Below are 25,516 nucleotides of genomic sequence, written 5' to 3' on the forward strand. Positions count from 1 at the left end.
CACACACACGCACGCACACACACACACGCACGTACACACACGCACACACACACGCACACACACACACGCACGTACACACGCACACACACGCACGCACGCACGGTCCAATGGAAATAGTGCAGAGAAAAAAAACTCAACACGCACAAATACACCCGGGTGAAGAAGGTCCGTTGCCCGAAACGTCTCCGATGATATATTTCCGTTCAAGGCAACACAAGCAGAGTGTTTGTTGTTTTTGACGAACATGCTGAGGTTGTTGTTGTTGTTGTTTACTCGACGTCCGCGGGGAAATGAAAAGAGCTTCACGGCACATCGGATTTCCCTAGATAGGTAAATAAATAAATACACATTCATAATAAAGGTTTTTGGGTTAGATCGCGTTATTTATAAATGTGTCGTAACCCTCCACCACCCGACACGGCCAATCAGCAAAATAAAGCGTCACGTTGACAAAAGACAAAATAGTTCACTTGCTTTAGCCCCTACACCGGTGTGTTGTTGAAGAGTGAATCCACAACATTTACAGTTTGAGTTGCACTGTGACGTTTCGCTGGCAATTGCATCCAGCATCATCGGGCAATTCGCCGATCGGCCGTGTCGTCGGGTGGTACGAGGCTTACGACACATTTATAAATAACGCGATCTAACCCCCGAAAAAAAAAACCTTCATCATGAATAATATTGGTCGCGAAAGCCTGCTACGCGTCACACCAAATAAATAGACACTCCCACCCCCGCCGTCGCTTAACTGTCACCCAGCGGAAGCACCGCCATCAACTTTGGCATCGCGTGCTAACTCGAAACACGCTCGGTGCGGGACCGGAGCGAACGCGAATCAAGCGCGGTCGCGAATTTTGCGTTGGCGTTTGTACGATGCATGCATGCATGCCAGCGCCTCGTAGCCCGCTGAGTCTGGCTTCAAGAGGTGGACGTCGTCTTCTTTGGTTCTTTCGGTAAGGTCGCCACGTGGAATGAGACTAAAGTAATAATATAACGCGATAAAATTCTCGCGACGTTTCGGCCACAACGCAAGCGGCCGCCTTCAGGTGAAAGGTACAGAACTGTCGGGACGACAGAGTTTCAATGAACGATGTTAAGATTCGTAGCGACTTTTAAGCTGGTTGGGAGAAGTGAGGCACCTTGACAAAGGGGTTTACATATCATATAGCTGAAGGATTAGCTTGTGACTGGTCACGGAAATGGCTAGGTTAAAGTCAAAACCTACACATCCACAGAGGCAACTAGTAATTTAGCATTGAAATAGCTAAGGGATTAGCTTGTGCAAATAGCTGAGGAATTAGCTTGTGACTGGTCACGGAAATGGCTATGTTAAAGTCAAAACCTACACATCCACAGAGGCAACTAGTAATTTAGCATTGAAATAGCTAAGGGATTAGCTTGTGACTGGTCACAGAAATAGATGTTAAAGTAAAGGCCTACACATCTACAGAGCTTCAATGAACGATGTTAAGATTCGTAGCGACTTTCAAGCTGGTTGGGAAAAGTGAGGCACGTTGAAAAAGGGGTTTACATATCAAATAGCTGGGGGATTAGCTTGTGACTGGTCACGGAAATGGCTATGGTAAAGTCAAAACCTACACATCCACAGAGGCAACTAGTAATTTAGCATTGAAATAGCTAAGGGATTAGCTTGTGATTGGTCACAGAAATAGATGTTAAAGTAAAGGCCTACACATCCACAGAGCTTCAATGAACGCTGTTAAGATTCGTAGCGACTTTTAAGCTGGTTGGGAGAAGTGAGGCACCTTGACAAAGGGGTTTACATATCAAATAGCTGAGCGATTAGCTTGTGACTGGTCACGGAAATGGCTATGTTAAAGTCAAAACCTACACATCCACAGAGGCAACTAGTAATTTAGGTGCCTCACTTCTCCCAACCAGCTTAAAAGTCGCTACGAATCTTAACATCGTTCATTGAAGCTCTGTCGTCCCGACAGGTCTGTACCTTTCACCTGAAGACGGCCGCTTGCGTTGTGGTGACTTTACCGAAAGAATCAAAGAAGATGAATCCTTGCAGTCACGAACGCTTCAAATCGAAATTTAGGTGGACGTCCGTCCGTGCCGTCAGTACGAATGGCATCAGGGCGTCAGTGTGGCGCCCCATTCCGTGCCGTGACGGGATCAAATTAATCCGCGATGGGATGAATGATAAATTATCTACATGTTTTTGGCCCATGCATGGAGTAATTAGGCATTGGTTTTGGCCATGTAAGGGATACTGGAACGGGAATCAACGTATTTTTTTAACAATCCAATGCTCAATTGGACGGGAATTGACCGATTTTGCATGATATCGGGCACGGATTAAGCCGTGTTCGAGCTATGGCATTTTTAGTATGTTCGTCTATGTGATCGAGCATGTGATCGAGCATGGATCAAGCTGCTTGAATATTTTGAATGCGCATTTTCTAAATCGTTAAAGCAATTGCTGTCACGCGATTTCTGGATGTGAAGAGACGATCTGGGGGATTGAATGAGGCCGTATTGGTCCACACCTTGATGCCAAGAGGCTTCCTGCTGCATTGACACAATCGAATGTTCATTCTGCCGCGGATTAATTTTCGCCCCGTTACAGCGCCGCCCGTCCGTAAGTCGCGACAACAGAGCCTTCCCTCCGCCGGCTTGGAACATTGCGCCAAATGGTAGCGGCCCCCAGCGGCTGCGAGCGTCATGCGAACCCATGCACGTATGTTTGTACAACAGCAAAAAAAACGCGTCTCCACCGCAAGCTCAGTCGGTCCCCTAGGGTGACGACGAATCAGCGCGACCGTCACAGCGCTGTCTTTTTAGTGACCCGTCCACTCCCTCCTGGGAGGGGGGGGGGGGGGGGGGTCATAGCTAAGGCCACTTAGGAGACTTCGAAGCCCTTTTAGATCACAGTTTTGACCCCGGGGGGTGCGGGTGCGGCATCGGCGATCCGTGCAAATTTCGCGATCCCTGCTTAAGGCGTCGCGTGACGCAGCCCACTTTCGCGAGGGTTCGGAACGTGGCGAGCGGGGGAGGTGAACGCCGACAGCAGCTCCTCTGCTCTAGTGATAGAATGCCGCCGCCGCCGCCACCACCACCAGCGCCACCGCCGCCGCCGCGGGGAGTACTCGCTTGACACTTCGGCGTTCACACCCGCAGAGCGTGCTCACCGTGTAACGCACGTTTCCCCCGTCATGCCAACAGCGCGTCGCGCGTGGTGTTGGCATGACGCAGGTAAGCGCACGCCGCCGTGACGCCGTTTCTCAGAGGTCGACGGCGGACCACTTTCCCACGCGTCGCTGCGCGGCCCAGCGCCTTGCAGTGACGCGGCGAGCGGAGCGAGACGCTGGACGCAGCGGCGGCGGGCCCGCCGGTCCGCGCGGAAATCGCCTTCGCCGCCGTTGAGGAGCCGGCGAGTCAAACGAGGGACCCGCCGCGGCGATTTCGACCGGCAACGATCCATCCATCCATCCATCCCTACCCCCCGCACCTTGCGCGGCATTCGCTCCTAGCGCTCTCGTACGCAGAGAGAGGGGCCAGGGAATGAGGCGGCGGCAACACTTGCCCAAAGCTCTGCAGGTTGTCCATGCGTTTATTTTACTTTACCAGGTAAGACTCCCCCCCTCCCTCCCACTAAGGGGCTGTATAGCCTCTCTTTCAGAAACGACCCGGCCACGAATAATAGCTCAGCGAATATTGGCTTATCATCATCGTCACCGTTATCATCGTCGTGTGGAAATTTTAAAGTGGAAGCCAAACACTCTGAACTGCGTGACGTCGATTCTGAAATGTGGAGAGACAACACACCGGCCGCGGGCGAGCGAGACACAAGCACGCTCCAAATATACAGCAGCAGCAGCAGGCGTCAGGCTCGGGACCGAACCCACGACCTCCTGCTGCACACCAGGCGAGGTAGTTAACATCTCGCAACCTCCACGCCCGTCTGGGAAGGGATGGAGCGGCAAAGTTCCGTCGCTTCTGCCCAGGTTGCCGGTGCCATCGCCCAGGTCCGTCGCATCGTGCGCTTCTGCGGGCCGTCTGGAACGCTCTTCTTTCACGATCTTCGGAAGCCGCCGGGGCTATATGCGCGCCTTCACATCGTCTCATTTCCACAGCAGTGATGTCTACGTGCTCGGTCCGTTGTCCCCCCCACCGCCCGCACCTCCGATTAGCACGGTTGGCTACATACGGCGCGAAAGGAGAGAGGAAACCGGAGCGCCCGTGGAGAAACCCCACACGCGCGCGCGCGAGGGGGAAACACTCTATCCCGCACAGACGGTGCAGGTGGAGCCCACGTGTTTTGCCGTGCCACCTTCTCCATGCAGATTCAAGGGCACGGCTCCACCTCGACGTCCACCCACAGGGAAAGAAAGTTTCGCAGCTCGTCTGTGCCATGATCCACCAACCCTCGTTGCATTACAGGCCGCTACCATCATCACCACTACCAACATCATCACTACCACCGCCATCATCATCACTATCCCCACCACCATCACCGCCATCACCACCACCATGACCACTACCACCACCATCATCACCGCTACCATCATCACCACTACCAACATCATCACCACTACCAACATCATCACTACCACCGCCATCATCATCATCATCGCCGCCATCACCACCACCATGACCACCACCACCACCGAGTTCAGAGTAAAAGGTGCAAGCCATGGGGAGCAGCTGCACCGTGGACGCTGTGTGGGTTACAGACGCGCACAGTGGAAGTCGTGCGGTTGCGTGCCAGCGCACGTGCACACAAAGACAAAGATCCCCTGCATAGCCTGCAACAGCACCTACGAAGGCCGGCACGGCTCACGAAGGGGGTGGGTGGCCAGGACCACGCCCGGCCGCCTTTGTCTCCCCAGTGGCGATGTTTACTACACACCGCACCAGGTTACTCATTTGAGGCCGAGTCGACCTAGGGGAGGCCCAGGACCGGTTCAGATAATCGCCGCTGGTGGTGTTGACCGTGAGCGGGAATCGAACCTAGTTCGCCGGGTTCGTAGAGCAGCGTAGCGCTAACCGCTGCACCACCGCTCCCCACACACACACATATAAACACACACTATTTAGCATATCATTTGCATATCATCTGCATACAATTTGCATATTGGACACATGCTTCCGTGGCCAGACTGGCGTGCACCTCACGTACGCATGCACGGATGCTTGAATGAATGCATGAATGAATGGACACATTAATACACGGACGGATGCATGAATGAATGCATGAATGAATGGACACATTAATACACGGACGGATGCTTGAATGAATGCATGAATGAATGGACAGATTAATACACGGACGGTTGCATCAATGAATGCATGAATGAATGGACACATTAATACACGGACGGATGCTTGAATGAATGCACGAATGAATGGACACATTAATACACGGACGGATGCTTGAATGAATGCATGAATGAATGGACACATTAATACACGGACGGATGCTTGAATGAATGCATGAATGAATGGACACATTAATACACGGATGGATGCGTGAATGAATGCATGAATGAATGGACACATTGATACACGGACGGATGCTTGAATGAATGCATGAATGAATGGACACATTAATACACGGACGGATGCATGAATGAATGCATGAATGAATGGACACATTAATACACGGACGGATGCTTGAATGAATGCATGAATGAATGGACAGATTAATACACGGACGGTTGCATCAATGAATGCATGAATGAATGGACACATTAATACACGGACGGATGCGTGAATGAATGCATGAATGAATGGACACATTAATACACGGACGGATGCTTGAATGAATGCACGAATGAATGGACACATTAATACACGGACGGATACATCAATGAATGCACGAATGAATGGACACATTAATACACGGACGGATGCTTGAATGAATGCATGAATGAATGGACACATTAATACACGGACGGATGCTTGAATGAATGCACGAATGAATGGACACATTAATACACGGACGGATGCTTGAATGAATGCATGAATGAATGGACACATTAATACACGGACGGATGCTTGAATGAATGCATGAATGAATGGACACATTAATACACGGACGGATGCTTGAATGAATGCACGAATGAATGGACACATTAATACACGGACGGATGCTTGAATGAATGCATGAATGAATGGACACATTAATACACGGACGGATGCGTGAATGAATGCATGAATGAATGGACACATTAATACACGGACGGATGCATGAATGAATGAATGCATTAATGGACACATTAATACACGGACGGATGCATGAATGAATGCACGAATGAATGGACACATTAATACACGGACGGATGCATGAATGAATGCTAATTCCTCCGGGTGCTCTGGACTCCGCTGGGGTTCTGCCAGACACCCCCACTATAGCGGGACTCTCCGAAGAAAAAAAAACACACATCAGGCACTAGGATCAGCTAGCTACACATGCCTCCCGTGGTTGGAGTAATCCCACCGAGTGGCTGAGAGCTAACGCAGCCCGCTGTCGGAAGGTTGCTGCCGGGTAGAAAAAAATCTCTGGATTAGGCGGTGAGCTGACTCAGCCCACCGTAATTAGTCCCGGGGTGGATAAAATAAGTACCACTTTGTGGGGAAGTCACCAGAGATTGCGCTACGGATAGACTCGTCCACCGCCATAGGAACGTGGAATTACCACGCCTGGCTCTGCAGGGAGGTGTAAACAGGATGTCACAGTTCCTACGGTCACTGTTACATTGCATTTATGGCTTTTATTTTGGTGATTTCGAAAACGTTTTTTTGGGGTTTTGGCCATGTTTTTGTTCATTGTCGTACGGAGTTGGACTGATGGCCTTAATCTTAGTTGTCTTGTGGTTGTTGTTGTTTGACTTGCATCCCACTGGGATTTTTGCACGCAGCGTTGGTGGTGTACGGCGCTTTTTCAGGAATATTTTGATGTTTTTTTCCATGGATTTTCTGTTTTGCACAGAGTCACACAAAGTAGTCACTTTAAGATGTTTTCTTGTTCATGTTTTAGTTTTTTTGTTTGTTGCGGTTGCACCCGATTCAAGAGCCGGATGGCTCACAGGGCTATACCAACATAAATGAAACTATGAAACTATGTTAAACTAAAAAGGTTATGTATTTTGTTTAACTAGGCAAGGTCCATCACGGGACCTCCTTTGCCAGTGCCAAAATATCAGAATAGGTTTCACTCTTTTTTCCGGCAACAAAAAACAGCTGTGTTGAAGATGTTAAAACACCAAACTGAAACCTTTTTTTACGAGGAATCACGTTACTGCATTCTGATAGTATATGATGATGATGCATCGTCTTTGAAACTGATTGGTCCACACCAGAGACGGCTTTCCTTTGAGCCTCGTCTCAAACGAGCTATATCGCTCGCTTTCAGAAGCGAGTGAGCCACAAATGATAGCTCAACAAAGTGGCTCATCGCGTGGCAATGTACAGCAGCATCCACATCCTCTGAACGCACATTTCTGAACACCAATACCCCCATTGCAATTCACGGATGCATGGATGGATGAATGAGTGGGCGCACGAATGCGCGAATTCCCGAACGAATATGACGGAGTGCGTTCAGATGCTGGTCTCGTCCAAATACAACCATAAGCCCCATGTTTAGTAGTCGTGGCATTACCACGACTACTAAACATAACTTGCCGTGGGTTTTTGCACCTGATGATGACTGTTTGTGTTACAGTCGAAACGTCGTGAGAATTTTATTGTTTTTTAATATATATTAATATTTTATTGTTTCCCTTCAACGTGACAAGTCGACCCACGTGGTCACAGTCGACCCACGTGGTAACAGTCGAACCCACGTGGTAGCAGTCGACCCACGTGGTCACAGTCGACCCACGAGGTGGCAGTTGACCCACGTGGTCCGCAGTCGAACCCACGTGGTCACAGTCAACCCACGTGGTCACAGTCGCCCCACGTGGGTGGCGGTTGACCCACGTGGTCCGCAGTTGACCCACGTGGTCCGCAGTCGAACCCACGTGGTCACAGTCAACCCACGTGGTCACAGTCGCCCCACGTGGGTGGCGGTTGACCCACGTGGTCCGCAGTCGAACCCACGTGGTCCGCAGTCGAACCCACGTGGTCACAGTTGACCCACGTGGTCACAGTCGAACCCACGTGGTCACAGTCGAACCCACGTGGTCCCAGTCGACCCACGTGGTCACAGTCAACCCACGAGGTGGCAGTTGACCCACGTGGTAGCAGTCGCCCACGTGGGTGGCGGTTGACCCACGTGGTCACAGGCGAGACACGTGGTCCGCAGTCGAACCCACGTGGGTCACAGTCAACCCACGTGGTCACAGTCGACCCACGTGGTCACAGTCGATCCACGTGGTCCGCAGTGCAACCCACGTGGGTGGCGGTTGACCCACGTGGTCACAGTCGACCCACGAGGTAACAGTCGACCCCACGTGGTCCGCAGTCCTACCCACGTGGTCACAGTCGACCCACATGGGTAGCAGTCGAACCCACGTGGTCACAGTTGACCCACGTGGTCCGCAGTCGACCCACGTGGTCCGCAGTTCGAACCACGTGGTCCACAGTCGAACCCCACGTGGTCACAGTTGACCCACGTGGTCCGCAGTCGACCCACGTGGTCCGCAGTCCGACCCACGTGGTCCACAGTCGAACCCCACGTGGGTCACAGTCGCCCCACGTGGGTGGCGGTTGACCCACGTGGTCCGCAGTCGAACCCACTTGGTCACAGTTGACCCACGTGGTCACAGTCGAACCCACGTGGTCACGGTCGAACCCACGTGGTCACAGTCGAACCCACGTGGTCGGAGTCGACCCACGTGGTAGCAGTCGACCCACGAGGTAGCAGTTAACCCACGTGGGTGGCGGTTGACCCACGTGGTCCGCAGTCGACCCACGTGGGTGGCGGTTGACCCACGTGGGTGGCGGTTGACCCACGTGGTCACAGTCGACCCACGAGGTAGCAGTCAACCCACGTGGTCCGCAGTCGACCCACGTGGTCACAGTCGACCCACGTGGGTCACACGGGCAGAGGCCGCCCCGCCCGCTTGCCCGATCGCTCGCTCCCGGCTCGGCTGCCTCTCCCCGCCGCCGGGGTCGCGGTCGGGGTCGGGGTCGCGGTCGGGGTCGGGGTCGGGGTCACGGTGGCTTGCGAGCGTCCGCGGATGTCCGGCGTGGGAGGGGTCACGACGATGTCCGGGGGCTGCTCGAGTCGCGTGGCTGTCCCGGCGGGGCGCCGCTCCACGTCCAAGCAGGGCACCGCCTCACACAGCTTCACGCCTGCAGCGGGGGGGGGGGTCAGGGGTCAGGGGTCAGGGGGGTTAGAGATCCGTGGAAGTCGAAGTGAACACGACAGACGGGAGGGTCAGGAGTGGGGGAGGGATTAGAAATCCGTGGAAGTCGCAGTGAACTCAGAAGGCGGGAGGGTCAGGAGTGGGGGAGGATTAGAAATCCGTGGAAGTCGCAGTGAACTCAGAAGGCGGGAGGGTCAGGGGTGGGGCGGGATTGGAAATCCGTGGAAGTCGAAGTGAACCCGAAAGGCGGGAGGGTCAAGGGTGGGGGGGGGGGGGGTGATTGGAAATCCGTGAGTGTGAGTTTTGAGTGAGGGTGGGGGGTCGCTTGACATGGAGGTGGGGGGGGGGGGGTGGTGGTGGTGGTGGGGGGTGGTGGGTGGTGGTGGTGGTGGTGGTGGGTGGTGGTGGTGGTGGGTGGTGGGTGGTGGTGGTGGGTGGTGGTGGTGGGTGGTGGTGGTGGTGGGTGGTGGTGGTGGTGGGTGGTGGTGGTGGTGGGGGGTGGTGGTGGTGGGTGGTGGTGGGTGGTGGTGGGTGGTGGGTGGTGGTGGGTGGTGGTGGGTGTTAGTGGGTGGTGGGTGGTGGTGGTGGGTGGGGGTGGTGGGTGGTGGTGGTGGTGGTGGGTGGTGGTGGGTGGTGGTGGGTGATGGTGGGTGGTGGTGGGTGATGGTGGGTGGTGGTGGGTGGTGGGTGGTGGAAGTTTGTTCCAGTGGACGAGAAGCGAACAAGGGTAATGAGGCGTGGACTGGGGCCGAGGAGGTGGGGAACTTTCACCAAAGCGGGAATTCTACAGATCCGCAAGACTTTTGACGCGGCCGCGCGTAGCGCAAGCGGCGGCTGTTGCAGGCACAATCCGACCGCTGGCGTTCGTGCTGCGGGAAGAATCTGATGAGCTGTAAAGCTCTTCTGTCACCGACGTCCAGAAGGGTAAGGCGAACTACATCGCAGCACAACTAAAGACAATCCTATCAGACAAACCCCCATCGAGGGAGCCACTTCCTTTTCAAAAGCGACCTGGGCACAGATGGTAGCTCAGCAAAGTCGCCCCCCATCATTTGGGCCGTTAGTTAGCACCGATAATAAACTAAATCGACCCCCATCTTCTTTGGTTCTTTCGGTAAAGTCACGTAGAATGAGAATAAAATAATAAATTGATAAAATAAAATAACACAATAATATTCTCACGACGTTTCGGCCACAACACAAGCGGCCTTCATCAGGTGAAGGGACGAGACTGTCACTCCAGCGCTGTCCTACCAGACAGTCTCGTCCCTTCACCTGATGAAGGCCGCTTGTGTTGTGGCCGAAACGTCGTGAGAATATTATTGTGTTATTTTATTTTATCAATTTATTATTTTATTCTCATTCTACGTGACTTTACCGAAAGAACCAAAGAAGATGAATCATTGCAGTCACGAAAGCTTTAAATCGAAATTTAAATCGACTCCGCAGATATCTTTCGGTTTACAGCAAGGATTCATCATATAGGAATAGGTTTTACCCTTTTAACTGGCACAAAAACTGACACCTTTATTCAAGGCATCATGTTTGCAATAACCACAACACAAGCAGTCAAAATGCAAACAAAAAAGACAACTCTGATAATAATATGCACTGTCCTTGAATTTTATTGGTCCACACCAGAGACAGCTTTTCTTAGAGCCTAGTCTCCATTGGTGCTAAACCAGAAGACGCCAAAAGGCGTACAACTCAAAAACAGCGCACTATCAGGGTATTGAGGGCTCGGGGTGAGCATTTACATTATGAGACCTCCTTTGCCAGAAACAAGATATAGGAATAGGTTTTACCCTTTTAACTGGCACACAAAACCTGACACCTTTATTCAAGGCATCATGAAAAAGGATTCATCATCTTCATCATCTTTGTGTTCCTTCGGTAAAGTCACGTAGAATGTGAATGAAGTAATAAAGTAATAAAATAAAATAACAGATATCGTGCGGTCTACATTGGCCCCAGATTGCTTTGACTTCGGTGAAATGGCTTGGGGACTTTTTATGGACGCTGTATATTTTAGATTTTGACTTAAAAGCTTTCGTGACTGCAGGAATTCATATTGTTTGTGTCTTTCGGTAAAGTCACCACGTGGAAAGGTTCTCGCTCTCTGCCCGAGTTTTCCCCCTTCCACATTTAGAATAGACATTACGCGTTTATAGTATTTGCCTACTGCTACATATCTCCACGTGATGATGTCGATGATGATGATGATATCAGCGATTTCGCTGAGCGAGCATTTGTAGGCGATCCCAATGGATTGCAACTATCAGAAAAGGAGGCTCAGTGACCTATAACGCGCTGCTGAAACTAAATTGATCTATAAAGCTGTTCTTTTTTTGTTCAGAAGCGACCTGGCCATCAAGAAATGATAGCTGGACGGAGTGGCTGAGAATCATTATCAAGTTAACACGGAGGCTTTCGCGACCAGTATCATCCAGAAGAGGGTTTTTTTTCGTGGTTAGATCTCGTAAATATATACATATATAAGGAACGAAACGGGTGCACTTCTCCACACATGTGGCTGTCGCCTGATGAAGCTGGTTGTAATTACTGGCGAAACGTCGTACTCAGATTGTAAATGTTGTGGCTTGGCTCGCCAACACACCGGCGTGCTTTACTAGTATACTACACTATACACTACACTATACACTACACTATACACTACACTATACACTACACTACTATACACTACACTATACACTACACTACACACTATACACTACACTACACACTACACTATACACTACACTACACACTACACTACTATATATTACACTATACACTACACTACACACTATACACTACACTACACACTACACTACACACTACACTACACACTACACTATACACTACTATACACTACACTACACACTACACTATCCACTACTATACACTACACTATACACTACACTACACTATACACTACACACTACACTACTATACACTACTACACTATACACTACACCATACACTACACTACACACTACACTACACACCGGTGTGCTGTACTAGTGACGAATTGGCCACGTTCTGTCTACTTGACAACCCATACTCGTTGGCTGTGTCGGCTGCTGGCGGGTTTTAAACGACGCAACATTGACACAGTCACGCGATCCACCCCGCTAACAAACAAAACAAACCCCCACCCCACCTCTACTACGGACCAACTATACAGCAGCAGCAGCAGGCGTCAGCGTTCCGGTTTGAACCCACGACCCTTCCTGTATACCCAGCGAGGTAGTCAACATCTCCCAGCCACCGTGGCGATCCCCCCTGGTGTGAGGTCGCACCAGGTCGTCCATCCAGCCAGCGCCTTCACAGGCTGAGCGGCAAGGATCGGATCCTTCCCCCTAACGCGATGGCCCCCCGCCCCCCCCCCCCCCCAAAAAAAAAGGACCGGGCAGAAGACATTCCCCAATGCTATATGGTATTCATTATATAGGGTAGTGTATACCCAGTTGCTGTTAATAGCTCTGCTTATTGAGGAATATATTGAGTACATTTATTATATTGATGTAATTTAGACTTAGGGTGTTTTTTTCCACATCGGTTTACCGAATGATAGTCGAGTTGTTGCAGCCCATTTGGCGTCCATGTACGAGGTGCCTCTGTGGATGTGTAGGCTTGGACTTTAACATAGCTATTTCTGTGACCAGTCACAAGCTAATTCCTCAGCTATTTCAATGCTAAATTATCCTGTTTGATTTGTACTAGGTGCCTCTGTGGATGTGTAGGCTTTGACTTTAACATAGCCATTTCTGTGACCAGTCACAAGCTAATCACTCAATTATTTCAATGCTAAATTCTCCTGTTTGATTTATACCAGGTGCCTCTGTAGATGTGTAGGCTTTGACTTTAACATAGCCATTTCTGTGACCAGTCACAAGCTAATCACTCAGTTATTTGAATGCTAAATTATCCTGTTTGATTTGTACTAGATGCCTCTGTGGATGTGTAGGCTTTGACTTTAACAGAGCTATTTCTGTGACCAGTCACAAGCTAATTCCTCAGTTATTTCAATGCTAAATTCTCCTGTTTGATTCATACCAGGTGCCTCTGTAGATGTGTAGGCTTTGACTTTAACATAGCTATTTCTGTGACCAGTCACAAGCTAATTCCTCAGTTATTTCAATGCTAAATTCTCCTGTTTGATTTATACCAGGTGCCTCTGTAGATGTGTAGGCTTTGACTTTAACATAGCTATTTCTGCGACCAGTCACAAGCTAATCACTCAGCTATTTGAATGCTAAATTCTCCTGTTTGATTTATACCAGGTGCCTCTGTAGATGTGTAGGCTTTGACTTTAACATAGCCATTTCTGTGACCAGTCACAAGCTAATCACTCAGTTATTTGAATGCTAAATTATCCTGTTTGATTTGCACTAGATGCCTCTGTAGATGTGTAGGCTTTGACTTTAACATAGCTATTTCTGTGACCAGTCACAAGCTAATTCCTCAGTTATTTCAATGCTAAATTCTCCTGTTTGATTTATACCAGGTGCCTCTGTCGATGTGTAGGCTTTGACTTTAACATAGCTATTTCTGCGACCAGTCACAAGCTAATCACTCAGCTATTTGAATGCTAAATTCTCCTGTTTGATTTGTACTAGGTGCCTCTGTGGATGTGTAGGCTTTGACTTTAACATAGCCATTTCTGTGACCAGTCACAAGCTAATCACTCAGCTATTTCAATGCCAAATTCTCCTGTTTGATTTGTACTAGGTGCCTCTGTGGATGTGTAGGCTTTGACTTTAACATAGCTATTTCTGCGACCAGTCACAAGCTAATCACTCAGCTATTTCAATGCTAAATTCTCCTGTTTGATTTGTACTAGGTGCCTCTGTGGATGTGTAGGCTTTGACTTTAACATAGCCATTTCTGTGACCAGTCACAAGCTAATCACTCAGCTATTTCAATGCCAAATTCTCCGGTTTGATTTGTACTAGGTGCCTCTGTGGATGTGTATGCTTTGACTTTAACATAGCTATTTCTGCGACCAGTCACAAGCTAATCACTCAGCTATTTCAATGCTAAATTATCCTGTTTGATTTGTACTAGGTGCCTCTGTGGATGTGTAGGCTTTAACTTTAACATAGCCATTTCTGTGACCAGTCACAAGCTAATCACTCAGCTATTTCAATGCCAAATTCTCCTGTTTGATTTATACCAGGTGCCTCTGTAGATGTGTAGGCTTTGACTTTAACATAGCCATTTCTGTGACCAGTCACAAGCTAATTCCTCAGTTATTTGAATGCTAAATTCTCCTGTTTGATTTATACCAGGTGCCTCTGTAGATGTGTAGGCTTTGACTTTAACATAGCCATTTCTGTAACCAGTCACAAGCTAATCACTCAGTTATTTGAATGCTAAATTATCCTGTTTGATTTGTACTAGATGCCTCTGTGGATGTGTAAACTTTGACTTTAACATAGATATTTCTGTGACCAGTCACAAGCTAATCACTCAGCTGTTTGAATGCTAAATTCTCCTGTTTGATTTGTACTAGGCGCCTCTGTGGATGTGTATGCTTTGACTTTAACATAGCCATTTCTGTGACCAGTCACAAGCTAATCACTCAGCTGTTTCAATGCTAAATTCTCCCGTTTGATATGTAAACCCCCTTTGTCAAGGTGCCTCACTTCTCTCAACCAGCTCACGTCGTGATAATTTTATTGTTTAATTTTATTATTTTATTCTCATTCCACGTGATTTACCGAAAGAGCCAAAGAAGACATTCCCCAATGACTCGCTCGTTTTTCTTTTTATTTGCCAATCGGTTAAAGTGGCTGCGCGCCTGATCAGTCCTTAACGCTTGCCGCTCTGTGTTGGCACGGGGCGGAGAGGAGAGCGATCTACTCACGCATTCGCCTCGACTGAGAAGTCATTGACGGGGCGAGCTGACGTCTAAGGGGGACAGCGCCAATCACGAATATCCATGGAAACTTTCGGTGAAGCCACGTAGGTAGAAAGTAATAAAGGTAATCAATTAGAAATAATAAAATAGTAGCATGGGTATAAAATAAAATGAAAAGTAATACGATAAAAACAACAAAATAATAAAATATATTACGAGACCTCCTTTGCCAGTAACAAGATATAGTAATAGATTTTACCTTTTTAACTGGCACAAAAAACTGACACCTTTATTCAAGGCATCATGTCTGCAATAACCACAAAACAAGCAGTCAAAATGCAAACAAAAAGACAACTCTGATAATAATATTGGCACTGTCCTTGAATTTGATTGGTCCACACCCGAGACGGCTTTCTTTAGAGCCCTTAGCCTCCACTGGTGTTGGACCAAAAGACGCCAAAAGGGTAAGTTAAAAGGGTAAAACCTATTACTATATCTTGTTACTGGTAAAGGAGGTCTCATAATGTAAATGCTCACCCCGAGCCCTCAATACTCTGATAGTGCGCTGTTTTTGAGTTGTACGTCTTTTGGCGTCTTCTGGTCCAACACCAGTGGAGGCTAAGGGCTCTAAAGAAAGCCGTCTCGGGTGTGGACCAATCAAATTCAAGGACAGTGCCAATATTATTATTATCAGAGTTGTCTTTTTGTTTGCATTTTGACTGCTTGTGTTGTGGTTATCGCAGACATGACGCCTTGAATAAAGGTGTCAGTTTTTTGTGCCAGTTAAAAGGGTAAAAACCTATTACAATTTATTCATTTTTTCTTAACAAAAAAATAAATAAATTGTAATAAAAACAACCCCACGATGTTTTGACGGCAGCACCAGCGGGGCTTGATCGGGCGGCGAGAGATGACGGCCAGCCGCTTTTGTGTTGCGATCGAAACGTCGAACACACACAGAGATATTCGTCAGACTGTGACTCGGCCAAGAACGGTGGCCGGAACGACGTTGGCTAATTCATCATCTGTGGTTATTTCAGTAAAAGCCACGGGGATGGAAATTTACTTTGATTTTTATTTTTTATTTTTTTCAACTGCTACGTGACTTTACCTAAAGAACCAGAGTATGAATTCCTGCAGTCAGATCAAAAGTTGAAGTAGCAGATGTCATCACGCCAAGGCCGTAACTATAACTTATATTAAAATATGCTCAAAAGGCCCACCTCCCGCAATATATCGATATAATATAGATTTATTTTTCGATTTAAAGCTTTCGTGACTGCAAGGATTCATCTTCTTTGGTTCTTTCGGTAAAGTCACGTAGAATGAGAATTAAATAATAAATTGATAAAATAAAATAACGCAAAAAAATTCTCACGACGTTTCGGCCACAACACAAGCGGCCTTCTTCAGGTGAAAGGAACAAACCTGTCGGGACGACAGAGCTTCAATGGTCTGTTCCTTTCGCCTGAAGAAGGCCGCTTGTGTTATGGCCGAAACGTCGTGAGAATTGTATTGTTTTATTTTATTATTTTATTCTCATTCCACGTGATTTACCGAAAGAGCCAAAGAAGACATGCCCCAATGACTCGCTCGTTTTTCTTTCTGTTTGCCAATCGGTTAAAGTGGCTGCGCGCCTGATCAGTCCTTAACGCTTGCCACTCTGTGTTGGCACGGGGCGGAGAGGAGAGCGATCTACTCACGCATCCGCCTCGACTGAGAAGTTATTGACGAGGCGAGCTGACGTCTAAGGGGGACAGCGCCAATCACGAATATCCATGGAAACTTTCGGTGAAGCCACGTAGGGAGAAAGTAATACAGGTAATCAATTAGAAATAATAAAATAGTAGCATGGGTATAAAATAAAATGAAAAGTAATACGATAAAAACAACAAAATAATAAAATACATTATGAGACCTCCTTTGCCAGTAACAAGATATAGTAATAGGTTTTACCTTTTTAACTGGCACAAAAAACTGACACCTTCATTCAAGGCATCATGTCTGCAATAACCACAACACAAGCAGTCAAAATGTAAACAAAAAGACAACTCTGATAATGATATTTGGCACTGTCCTTGAATTTGATTGGTCCACACCCGAGACGGCTTTTCTTAGAGCCCTTAGTCTCCACTGGTGTTGGACCAGAAGACGCCAAAAGGTCCAACACCAGTGGAGACTAGGGGCTCTAATGAAAGCCGTCTGGGGTGTGGACCAATCAAATTTAAGGACAGTGCCAATATTATTATCAGAGTTGTCTCTTTTGTTTACATTTTGACTGCTTGTGTTGTAGTTATTGCAAACACGATGCCTTGAATAAAGGTGTCAGTTTTTTGTGCCAGTTAAAAGGGTAAAACCTATTACAATGAAATAAATTTTTCTTAACAAAAAAATAAATAAATTGTAATAAAAACAACCCCACGATGTTTTGACGGCAGCACCAGCGGGGCTTGATCGGGCAGCGAGAGATGACGGCCAGCCGCCTTTGTGTTGCGATCGAAACGTCGAACATACACAGAGATATTCGTCAGACTGTGACCCGACCAAGAACGGTGGCCGGAACGACGTTGGCTAATTCATCATCTGTGGTTCTTTCGGTAAAAGCCACGGGGATGGAAATTTACTTTGATTTAAAAAAAAATCTACTGCTACGTGACTTTATCTAAAGAACCACAGAGTATGAATTCCTGCAGTCAGATCAAAAGTTGAAGTAGGAGATGTCATCACGTCAAGGCCGTAATTATAATTTATATTGGGGGGGGGGGCACTTCCCAATATTAAAATCGCTATAAAATAGATTGATGTTGTGGTTTTCACACCTGATGATGATTGCTGCTTGTGTAATGCAGTCGAAACGTCGTGAGAATTGTATTGTTTTATATTTTTATTTATTAGTTCATTGTTTCCCTTCTATACGTGGTGGTGACTTTAGCGAAAGAACCAAGAATATGAATGAATCTTTGGGGTTTTTTTCCGGTAAAGTCACGTGGAAATAAGAAAAAATAAAATTACATCATATACAAATATGAATCCCTGCAGTCACGAAAGCTTCAAATCAAAATGTTTACATGATTGTGGTCATGTACGTTCTTTATTAATCCCTAATCTCTGCCGTTATAAACAATGAAACGAGAAAAAATGTAAAAAAAAAACATAAAACCATATTCTTAGTTTTTTAGCTAAAGTCACGTTGAAGGTAAACAACAAAATAATAAAATATATATGAAATATATATTTTATATATATGAAATATATATTTTATATATATGCAGTCACGAAAGCTTTAAATAAAAAAATAAAACCAGTAAAAAAAACAGACCAACGTAATACAATAACGCTCTTAGACATTATTGCCAAAAATAAAAAAATAAAATAAAAAGGTCCATCCCTCGTATTGGTGAATTTTGTTTTTAATATTTTAACCAGGAAATGAGTTTTCAAATTCAGATTTTTTTTCTGGGGGGGGGGGGGGTGGTGGGGGTGGGGGTGAAGATTTGAACCCCCACAATGTTCACTCCACGGCTAGGGCATTGCACCACGTGGGATGTATAGCAGGAGCCAAACACTCTAATCGCGCGATGTTCATTCTCAACGTGTGAAGGGAAAATCGGTGGATCGAGAGAAAAAATCCACGCGACCACGGGGAGACAGACAGACACAGACAGACACAGACAGAGAGAGAGACGCAAACTCCGAATATACAGCAGGCGTCGTCAGGGTCAGGGATCGAACCCAAGTCACCAGGCGAGTTCGTTCGATCACGAACCTGACCATCCCTGCTGCTGTAGATTTGGTGTTTGTGTGTGTGTCTCTCTCTCTCTCTTTCTCTCTCTCTCTCCCAGCGTGTTTTTTAGTTTCCATCCACATTTATAATTATTAACACGTTTAGAGTTTTTGGCTGCTGCTGCTGCTGCTAATGTGCCGTTCCACGTGATGGTGATGATAAGCCACTTCGTGTGAGCTCTCGTTTGCTCATGAAGAAAGAAGGGCGACATCGTTCATTGGTGCCTGCCTCGTGAATTTAATATAAAAACGAAGTGGAGTTCAGGCACATTGTTGCATAGCAAATGAGTTGCAGAAGGCGAACGCGTTTGGTTTGTGGGGGCGAGGTGTGGGTTAGGTTGGGGGGTTGGTGGGGTGTGAGGGGCGTGGTGTGTGGGTAGAGTGTAGTGGGCATGGTGTGTGGGTAGGGTGTAGTGGGCGTGGTGTGTGGGTAGAGTGTAGTGGGCGTGGTGTGTGGGTAGGGTGTAGTGGGCGTGTAGTGTGGGTAGAGTGTAGTGGGCGTGTAGTGTGGGTAGGGTGTAGTGGGCGTGTAGTGTGGGTAGGGTGTAGTGGGCGTGTAGTGTGGGTAGGGTGTAGTGGGCGTGGTGTGTGGGTAGGGTGTAGTGGGCGTGGTGTGTGGGTAGGGTGTAGTGGGCGTGTAGTGTGGGTAGAGTGTAGTGGGCGTGGTGTGTGTGTAGGGTGTAGTGGGCATGTAGTGTGGGTAGAGTGTAGTGGGCGTGGTGTGTGGGTAGAGTGTAGTGGGCGTGGTGTGTGGGTAGAGTGTAGTGGGCGTGGTGTGTGGGTAGAGTGTAGTGGGCGTGGTGTGTGGGTAGGGTGTAGTGGGCGTTGTGTGTGGGTAGAGTGTAGTGGGCGTGGTGTGTGGGTATAGTGTAGTGGGTGTGGTGTGTGGGTAGGGTGTAGTGGGCGTTGTGTGTGGGTAGGGTGTAGTGGGCGTGGTGTGTGGGTAGGATGTAGTGGCCGTGTAGTGTGGGTAGAGTGTAGTGGGCGTGGTGTGTGGGTAGGGTGTAGTGGGCGTTGTGTGTGGGTAGAGTGTAGTGGGCGTGGTGTGTGGGTATAGTGTAGTGGGTGTGGTGTGTGGGTAGGGTGTAGTGGGCGTTGTGTGTGGGTAGGGTGTAGTGGGCGTGGTGTGTGGGTAGGATGTAGTGGCCGTGTAGTGTGGGTAGAGTGTAGTGGGCGTGGTGTGTGGGTAGAGTGTAGTGGGCGTGGTGTGTGGGTAGGGTGTAGTGGGCGTTGTGTGTGGGTAGGGCGTAGTGGGAGTGTAGTGTGGGTAGAGTGTAGTGGGCGTGTAGTGTGGGTAGAGTGTAGTGGGCGTGTAGTGTGGGTAGAGTGTAGTGGGCGTGGTGTGTGGGTAGTGTGTAGTGGGCGTTGTGTGTGGGTAGGGCGTAGTGGGAGTGTAGTGTGGGTAGAGTGTAGTGGGCGTGTAGTGTGGGTAGAGTGTAGTGGGCGTGGTTTGTGGGTAGGGTGTAGTGGGCGTGGTGTGTGGGTAGAGTGTAGTGGGCATGGTGGGGTGTGGTGGGGTGTGGTGGGGTGTGGTGGGCGTGGTGTGTGGTGGGGTGTGGGTGGCTTGTTGTGGGTAGGGTGTGGGTGGGGCCCTGTGGGTGTGGTGTGTGGTGGGGTGTAGTGGGCGTGGTGTGTGGTGGGGTGTGGTGGGTGTGGTGTGTTGGGGTGTGGTGTGTGTTGGTGTGTGGTGGGTGTGGTGTGTGTTGGGGTGTGGTGTGTGGTTGACGTGGTGTGTGGTGGATGTGGTGGGCGTGGTGTGTGGTGTGTGTAGTGTGTGTTGGGGTGTGGTGGGTGTAGTGTGTGTTTGTTGTGTGGTGTGTGTGGTGTGTGTTGGGGTGTGGTGGGCGTGGTGTGTGGTGGGTGTGGTGTGTGGTGGGGTGTAGTGGGCGTGGTGTGTGTTGGGGTGTGTTGGGGTGTGTGTTGGTGTGTGTGGTGTGTGTTCGTGTGTGGTGGGCGTGGTGTGTGTTGGTGTGTGATGGTGTGTGGTGCTGTGTGGTGGTGTGTGGTGGGTGTGGTGTGTGGTGGGCGTGGTGTGTGTTGGTGTGTGGTGGTGTGTGGTGGTGTGTGGTGGGTGTGGTGTGTGGTGGGCGTGGTGTGTGTTGGTGTGTGGTGGTGTGTGGTGGTGTGTGGTGGGTGTGGTGTGTGGTGGGCGTGGTGTGTGGTGTGTGTTGGGGTGTGTTGGTGTGTGGTGGGCGTTGTGTGTGTTGGTGTGTGGTGTGTGTTGGTGTGTGTTGGTGTGTGTGGTGTGTGTTGGTGTGTGTTGATGTGTTGGTGTGTGTTGGGGTGTGTTGATGTGTTGGTGTGTGTTGATGTGTTGGTGTGTGTGGTGTGTGTTGATGTGTGTTGATGTGTTGGTGTGTGTTGGGGTGTGGTTGGGCGTGGAGGAATCATAAAAACTTCATCCCAGACGGGAAACGCGTGCTGGCACGGCCAGAGAACTTCGTGAATAATTGATGCTGGAGGCTGATTGCCACTTCAGGGAATTATATCAGCAGCAGCATCATCATCATGATCAGCGTCATCATCAGCGTCATCATCGTTAGTAACAATAGTAAGCGGCAGTGTTCGATCATGAATCAATCATCATCATTTAACGATGATTCATCTATTAATCAATCACAATCCTCACTAATTCGATTGACTTCAACCCATTATCTAATCACAATAATTCGATTATCCCGATTCATTCAGTCGACATCATCATCGTCATCATCATGCATGTCTGAATCAGTCATCGGTATCACCATCAATCAATAGCGACTCAATAATGAATCAATGATAATATAATCACCATAAACGATACCAATTCAATTAGAAGCAATCATGCCCCGCATCATCACCACATATTCATCAGTAACTGTATCATCATCAATCAATCAATCGATCAGGTTCAGTTGATTTATTTTGGTACAGCCCTGTGAGCCATCCGGCTCGTGATTCGGGTACAACCACAACAACAAACCAAAAAAAAACTAAAAACACGAACAATAAAAACGTCTTAAAGTGACTACGTGTGTGTGACTCTGTACTAAACAGAAAATCCATGGGGAAAAGAAAAAAAACAGCTAAAAATATTCCCGGAAAAAGCCACACCGTGTACACCACCAACGCTGTTTACAAAAAATCCCAGTGGGATGCAAATCAAACAACAACAACCACCACAAGACAACTAAGATTAAGGCCGTCAGTCTAACTGCGTACTACAACAAAACAAACACGTCCAAACCAATTTTTTTTTTACGAAATCACCAAGAAAAATAAAACCGTAATTGCAACGTAACAGTGATCACAGGGACTGTGACCGAATTTTGAATCGAGCAATCACTGGAACATCACCATCAAATGACTCACCACCACCACCATCATCATTATTCAATTGTAATCGATAATCCGGCAATCACTCACGACCACGTGCTCAGCACTCACCCCGTAGACACGCGAGCGCGGGTCCCATAGCGAGCCGAGCCGTGCCGTGCCGAGCCGTGCCGTGCCGAGCCGTGCCGAGCGTAGTCGCCCTCGTAATCCAGCCGTGTGTCGCTCTGTGGTGTATATGTGTGTTACTGTGTGTGTGTCACTGTGTGTGTGTGTCACTGTGTGTGTGTGTCACTGTGTATGTGTGTGTTACTGTGTATGTGTGTGTTACTGTGTGTGTGTCACTATGTGTGTGTGTCACTGTGTGTGTCACTGTGTGTGTGTGTCACTGTGTATGTGTCACTGTGTGTGTGTGTCACTGTCTATGTGTGTGTCACTGTGTATGTGTGTGTTACTGTGTGTGTGTCACTGTGTATGTGTGTGTTACTGTGTATGTGTGTGTTACTGGGTATGTGTGTGTTACTGTGTGTGTGTGTGTCACTGTGTTTGTCACTGTGTATGTGTGTGTTACTGTGTGTGTGCCACTGTGTGTGTGTGTCACTGTGTGTGTCACTGTGTGTGTCACTGTGTGTGTGTGTCACTGTGTGTGTGTGTCACTGTGTATGTGTGTGTCACTGTGTGTGTCACTGTGTGTGTGTGTCACTGTGTGTGTGTCACTGTGTATGTGTGTGTCACTGTGTGTGTGTGTCACTGTGTGTGTCACTGTGTGTGTCACTGTGTATTTGTGTGTTACTGTGTATGTGTCACTGTGTGTGTGTGTCACTGTGTGTGTCACTGTGTGTGTGTCACTGTGTATGTGTATGTCACTGTGTGTGTGTGTCACTGTGTGTGTCACTGTGTGTGTCACTGTGTATGTGTGTGTCACTGTGTATGTGTGTGTCACTGTGTGTGTGGTTTTATGTGTGTGTCACTGTGTATGTGTGTGTCACTGTGTATGTCACTGTTTATGTGTGTGTTACTGTGTGTGTGTCTCACTGTGTATGTGTGTGTCACTGTGTATGTGTGTGTCACTGTGTGTGTCACTGTGTATGTGTGTGTCACTGTGTATGTGTGTGTCACTGTGTGTGTCACTGTGTATGTGTGTGTCACTGTGTATGTGTGTGTCACTGTGTGTGTCACTGTGTATGTGTGTGTCACTGTGTATGTGTGTGTCACTGTGTGTGTCACTGTGTGTGTGTGTGTCACTGTGTATGTGGTTGTGTGTGTGTCACTGTGTATGTGTGTGTTACTTTGTATGTGTGTGTCACTGTGTGTGTCACTGTGTGTGTGTGTGTCACTGTGTATGTGGTTGTGTGTGTGTCACTGTGTATGTAGTTGTGTGTCACTGTGTATGTGGATGTGTGTGTCTGTACGTGGGTTTGCGTGTCTGCAGCTTGTGGGTCTGTCTGTATGTATGTGTGTCTGTGTGTCTGTATGTGTGTGTGTCTGTATGTATGTGGGTCTATGTATCTGTATGTATGTGTGTCTGTGTGTCTGTATGTATGTGTGCCTATCTGTCTGTGTATCTGTATGTGTGTGTGTCTGTATGTATGTGTGTCTGTATGTATGTGTGTCTGTGTGTCTGTATGTATGTGGGTCTGTGTGTCTGTATGTATGTGTGTCTGTGTGTCTGTATGTATGTGTGTCTGTGTGTCTGTATGTATGTGGGTCTGTGTGTCTGTATGTATGTGTGTCTGTATTATGTGTGTCTGTATGTATGTGTGTCTGTGTTTCTGTATGTGGATGTATTTGTCCGTAGTTTGCAGGACTGTCTGTCTGTATGTGGGCCTGTATGTATCAGTCAGTGTGTCTGTCTGTATGCATGTGTGTCTGTGTGTGTGTTTCTGTGGGTCTGTGTGTGTGTGTTGTGTGTGTGTCTGTGTGTGTGTGTCTGTGTGTGTGTCTGTGTGTGTGTCTGTGTGTGTGTGTGTCTGTGTGTGTGTGTCTGTGTGTGTCTGTGTGTATGTGTGTATATCTGTCTGTGTGTGTGTCTGTGTATATGTGTGTGTGTCTGTGTGTGTGTCTGTGTGTGTGTCTGTCTGTGTGTGTGTGTCTGTGTGTGTCTGTGTGTGTGTCTGTGTGTGTCTGTGTGTGTGTCTGTGTGTGTGTCTGTGTGTGTCTGTGTGTGTCTGTGTGTGTGTGTCTGTGTGTGTGTGTGTGTGTCTGTGTGTCTGTGTGTGTGTGTCTGTCTGTGTGTGTCTGTGTCTGTGTGTGTATGTGTCTGTGTGTGTGTATGTGTCTGTGTGTGTGTGTCTGTGTGTGTGTGTCTGTGTGTGTGTCACTGTGTGTGTGTGTCTGTGTGTGTCTGTGTGTGTGTCTGTGTGTGTGTCTGTCTATGTGTGTGTCACTGTGTGTCTGTGTGTGTGTCTGTCTGTGTGTGTGTCACTGTGTGTCTGTGTGTGTGTATCTGCTGTGTGTGTGTGTCTGTGTGTGTCTGTGTGTGTGTATCTGTGTGTGTCTGTGTGTGTGTGTGTCTGTGTGTGTGTGTATATATGTCTGTCTGTGTGTGTCACTGTGTGTCTGTGTGTGTCACTGTGTGTGTGTGTCTGTGTGTGTCTGTGTGTGTGTCACTGTCTGTCTGTGTGTGTCTGCAGCTCTGCCTCCCTGCCCGCGGAGTCCTCCCCGTGGCTGGGAGTCGCCGTGCGCGACTGGACACAAATCTGTGGCGTGAGAAGAGCGGCTATCAATGAGTAGCCAGGGACGAGGGGCGGGTGAACGGGGGAAGGGGGAGGGATGGTGGGGTGGGGGCACGGGGGGGTGTGGGGGTTTATGGGTCTCTGTGTGGTGAGTCTGTGGGTCTCTGTGTGTGATGAGTCTATGGGTCTCTGTGTGATGAGTCTACCCCTACCCTAACACTTGTCACCACTACCCCTACCCCTACCACTTGTCACCACTACCCCTAACACTTGTCACCACTACCCCTATCCCTAACACTTGTAACCACTACCACTAACACTTGTCACCACTACCCCTAACACTTGTCACCACTACCCCTAACATTTGTCACTACGACCCCTACCCCTAACACTTGTCACCACTGTCCCTACCCCTACCACTTGTCACCACTACCCCTAACACTTGTCACCACTACCCCTACCCCTAACACTTGTCACCACTATCCCTAACACTTGTCACCACTACCCCTACCCCAACACTTGTCACCACTACCCCTACCCCTAACACTTGTCACCACTACCACTAACACTTTTCACCACTACCCCTAACACTTGTC

General features: G+C 48.3%; 2 protein-coding genes across 2 annotated transcripts in view; one reads left to right on the top strand and one right to left on the bottom strand.

The window, feature by feature from the left end:
• LOC116957025 (cyclin-dependent kinase 10) overlaps positions 1 to 25,516 on the top strand; it is a 131,952-nt gene that overhangs the window by 56,240 nt on the left and 50,196 nt on the right. The gene's annotated exons all lie outside the window — the stretch shown is intronic.
• LOC142906718 (uncharacterized) lies at positions 158 to 25,284 on the bottom strand. The gene is made up of 3 exons (XM_076055093.1): positions 25,276 to 25,284; positions 22,360 to 24,617; positions 158 to 9,270 (listed from the first exon to the last, which is right to left on the bottom strand). The coding sequence occupies exons 1-2, from the start codon at positions 25,282 to 25,284 to the stop codon at positions 23,487 to 23,489; spliced, it is 1,140 nt and encodes a 379-aa protein (XP_075911208.1). The 3' UTR covers positions 158 to 9,270; positions 22,360 to 23,486.

Source organism: Petromyzon marinus, chromosome 69, assembly GCF_048934315.1.
Source record: "Petromyzon marinus isolate PM22_M1 ecotype Great Lakes invasive population chromosome 69, UKy_Petmar_22M1.pri1.0, whole genome shotgun sequence".
In the NCBI taxonomy this organism is placed as follows: Eukaryota; Metazoa; Chordata; class Hyperoartia; order Petromyzontiformes; family Petromyzontidae; genus Petromyzon; species Petromyzon marinus.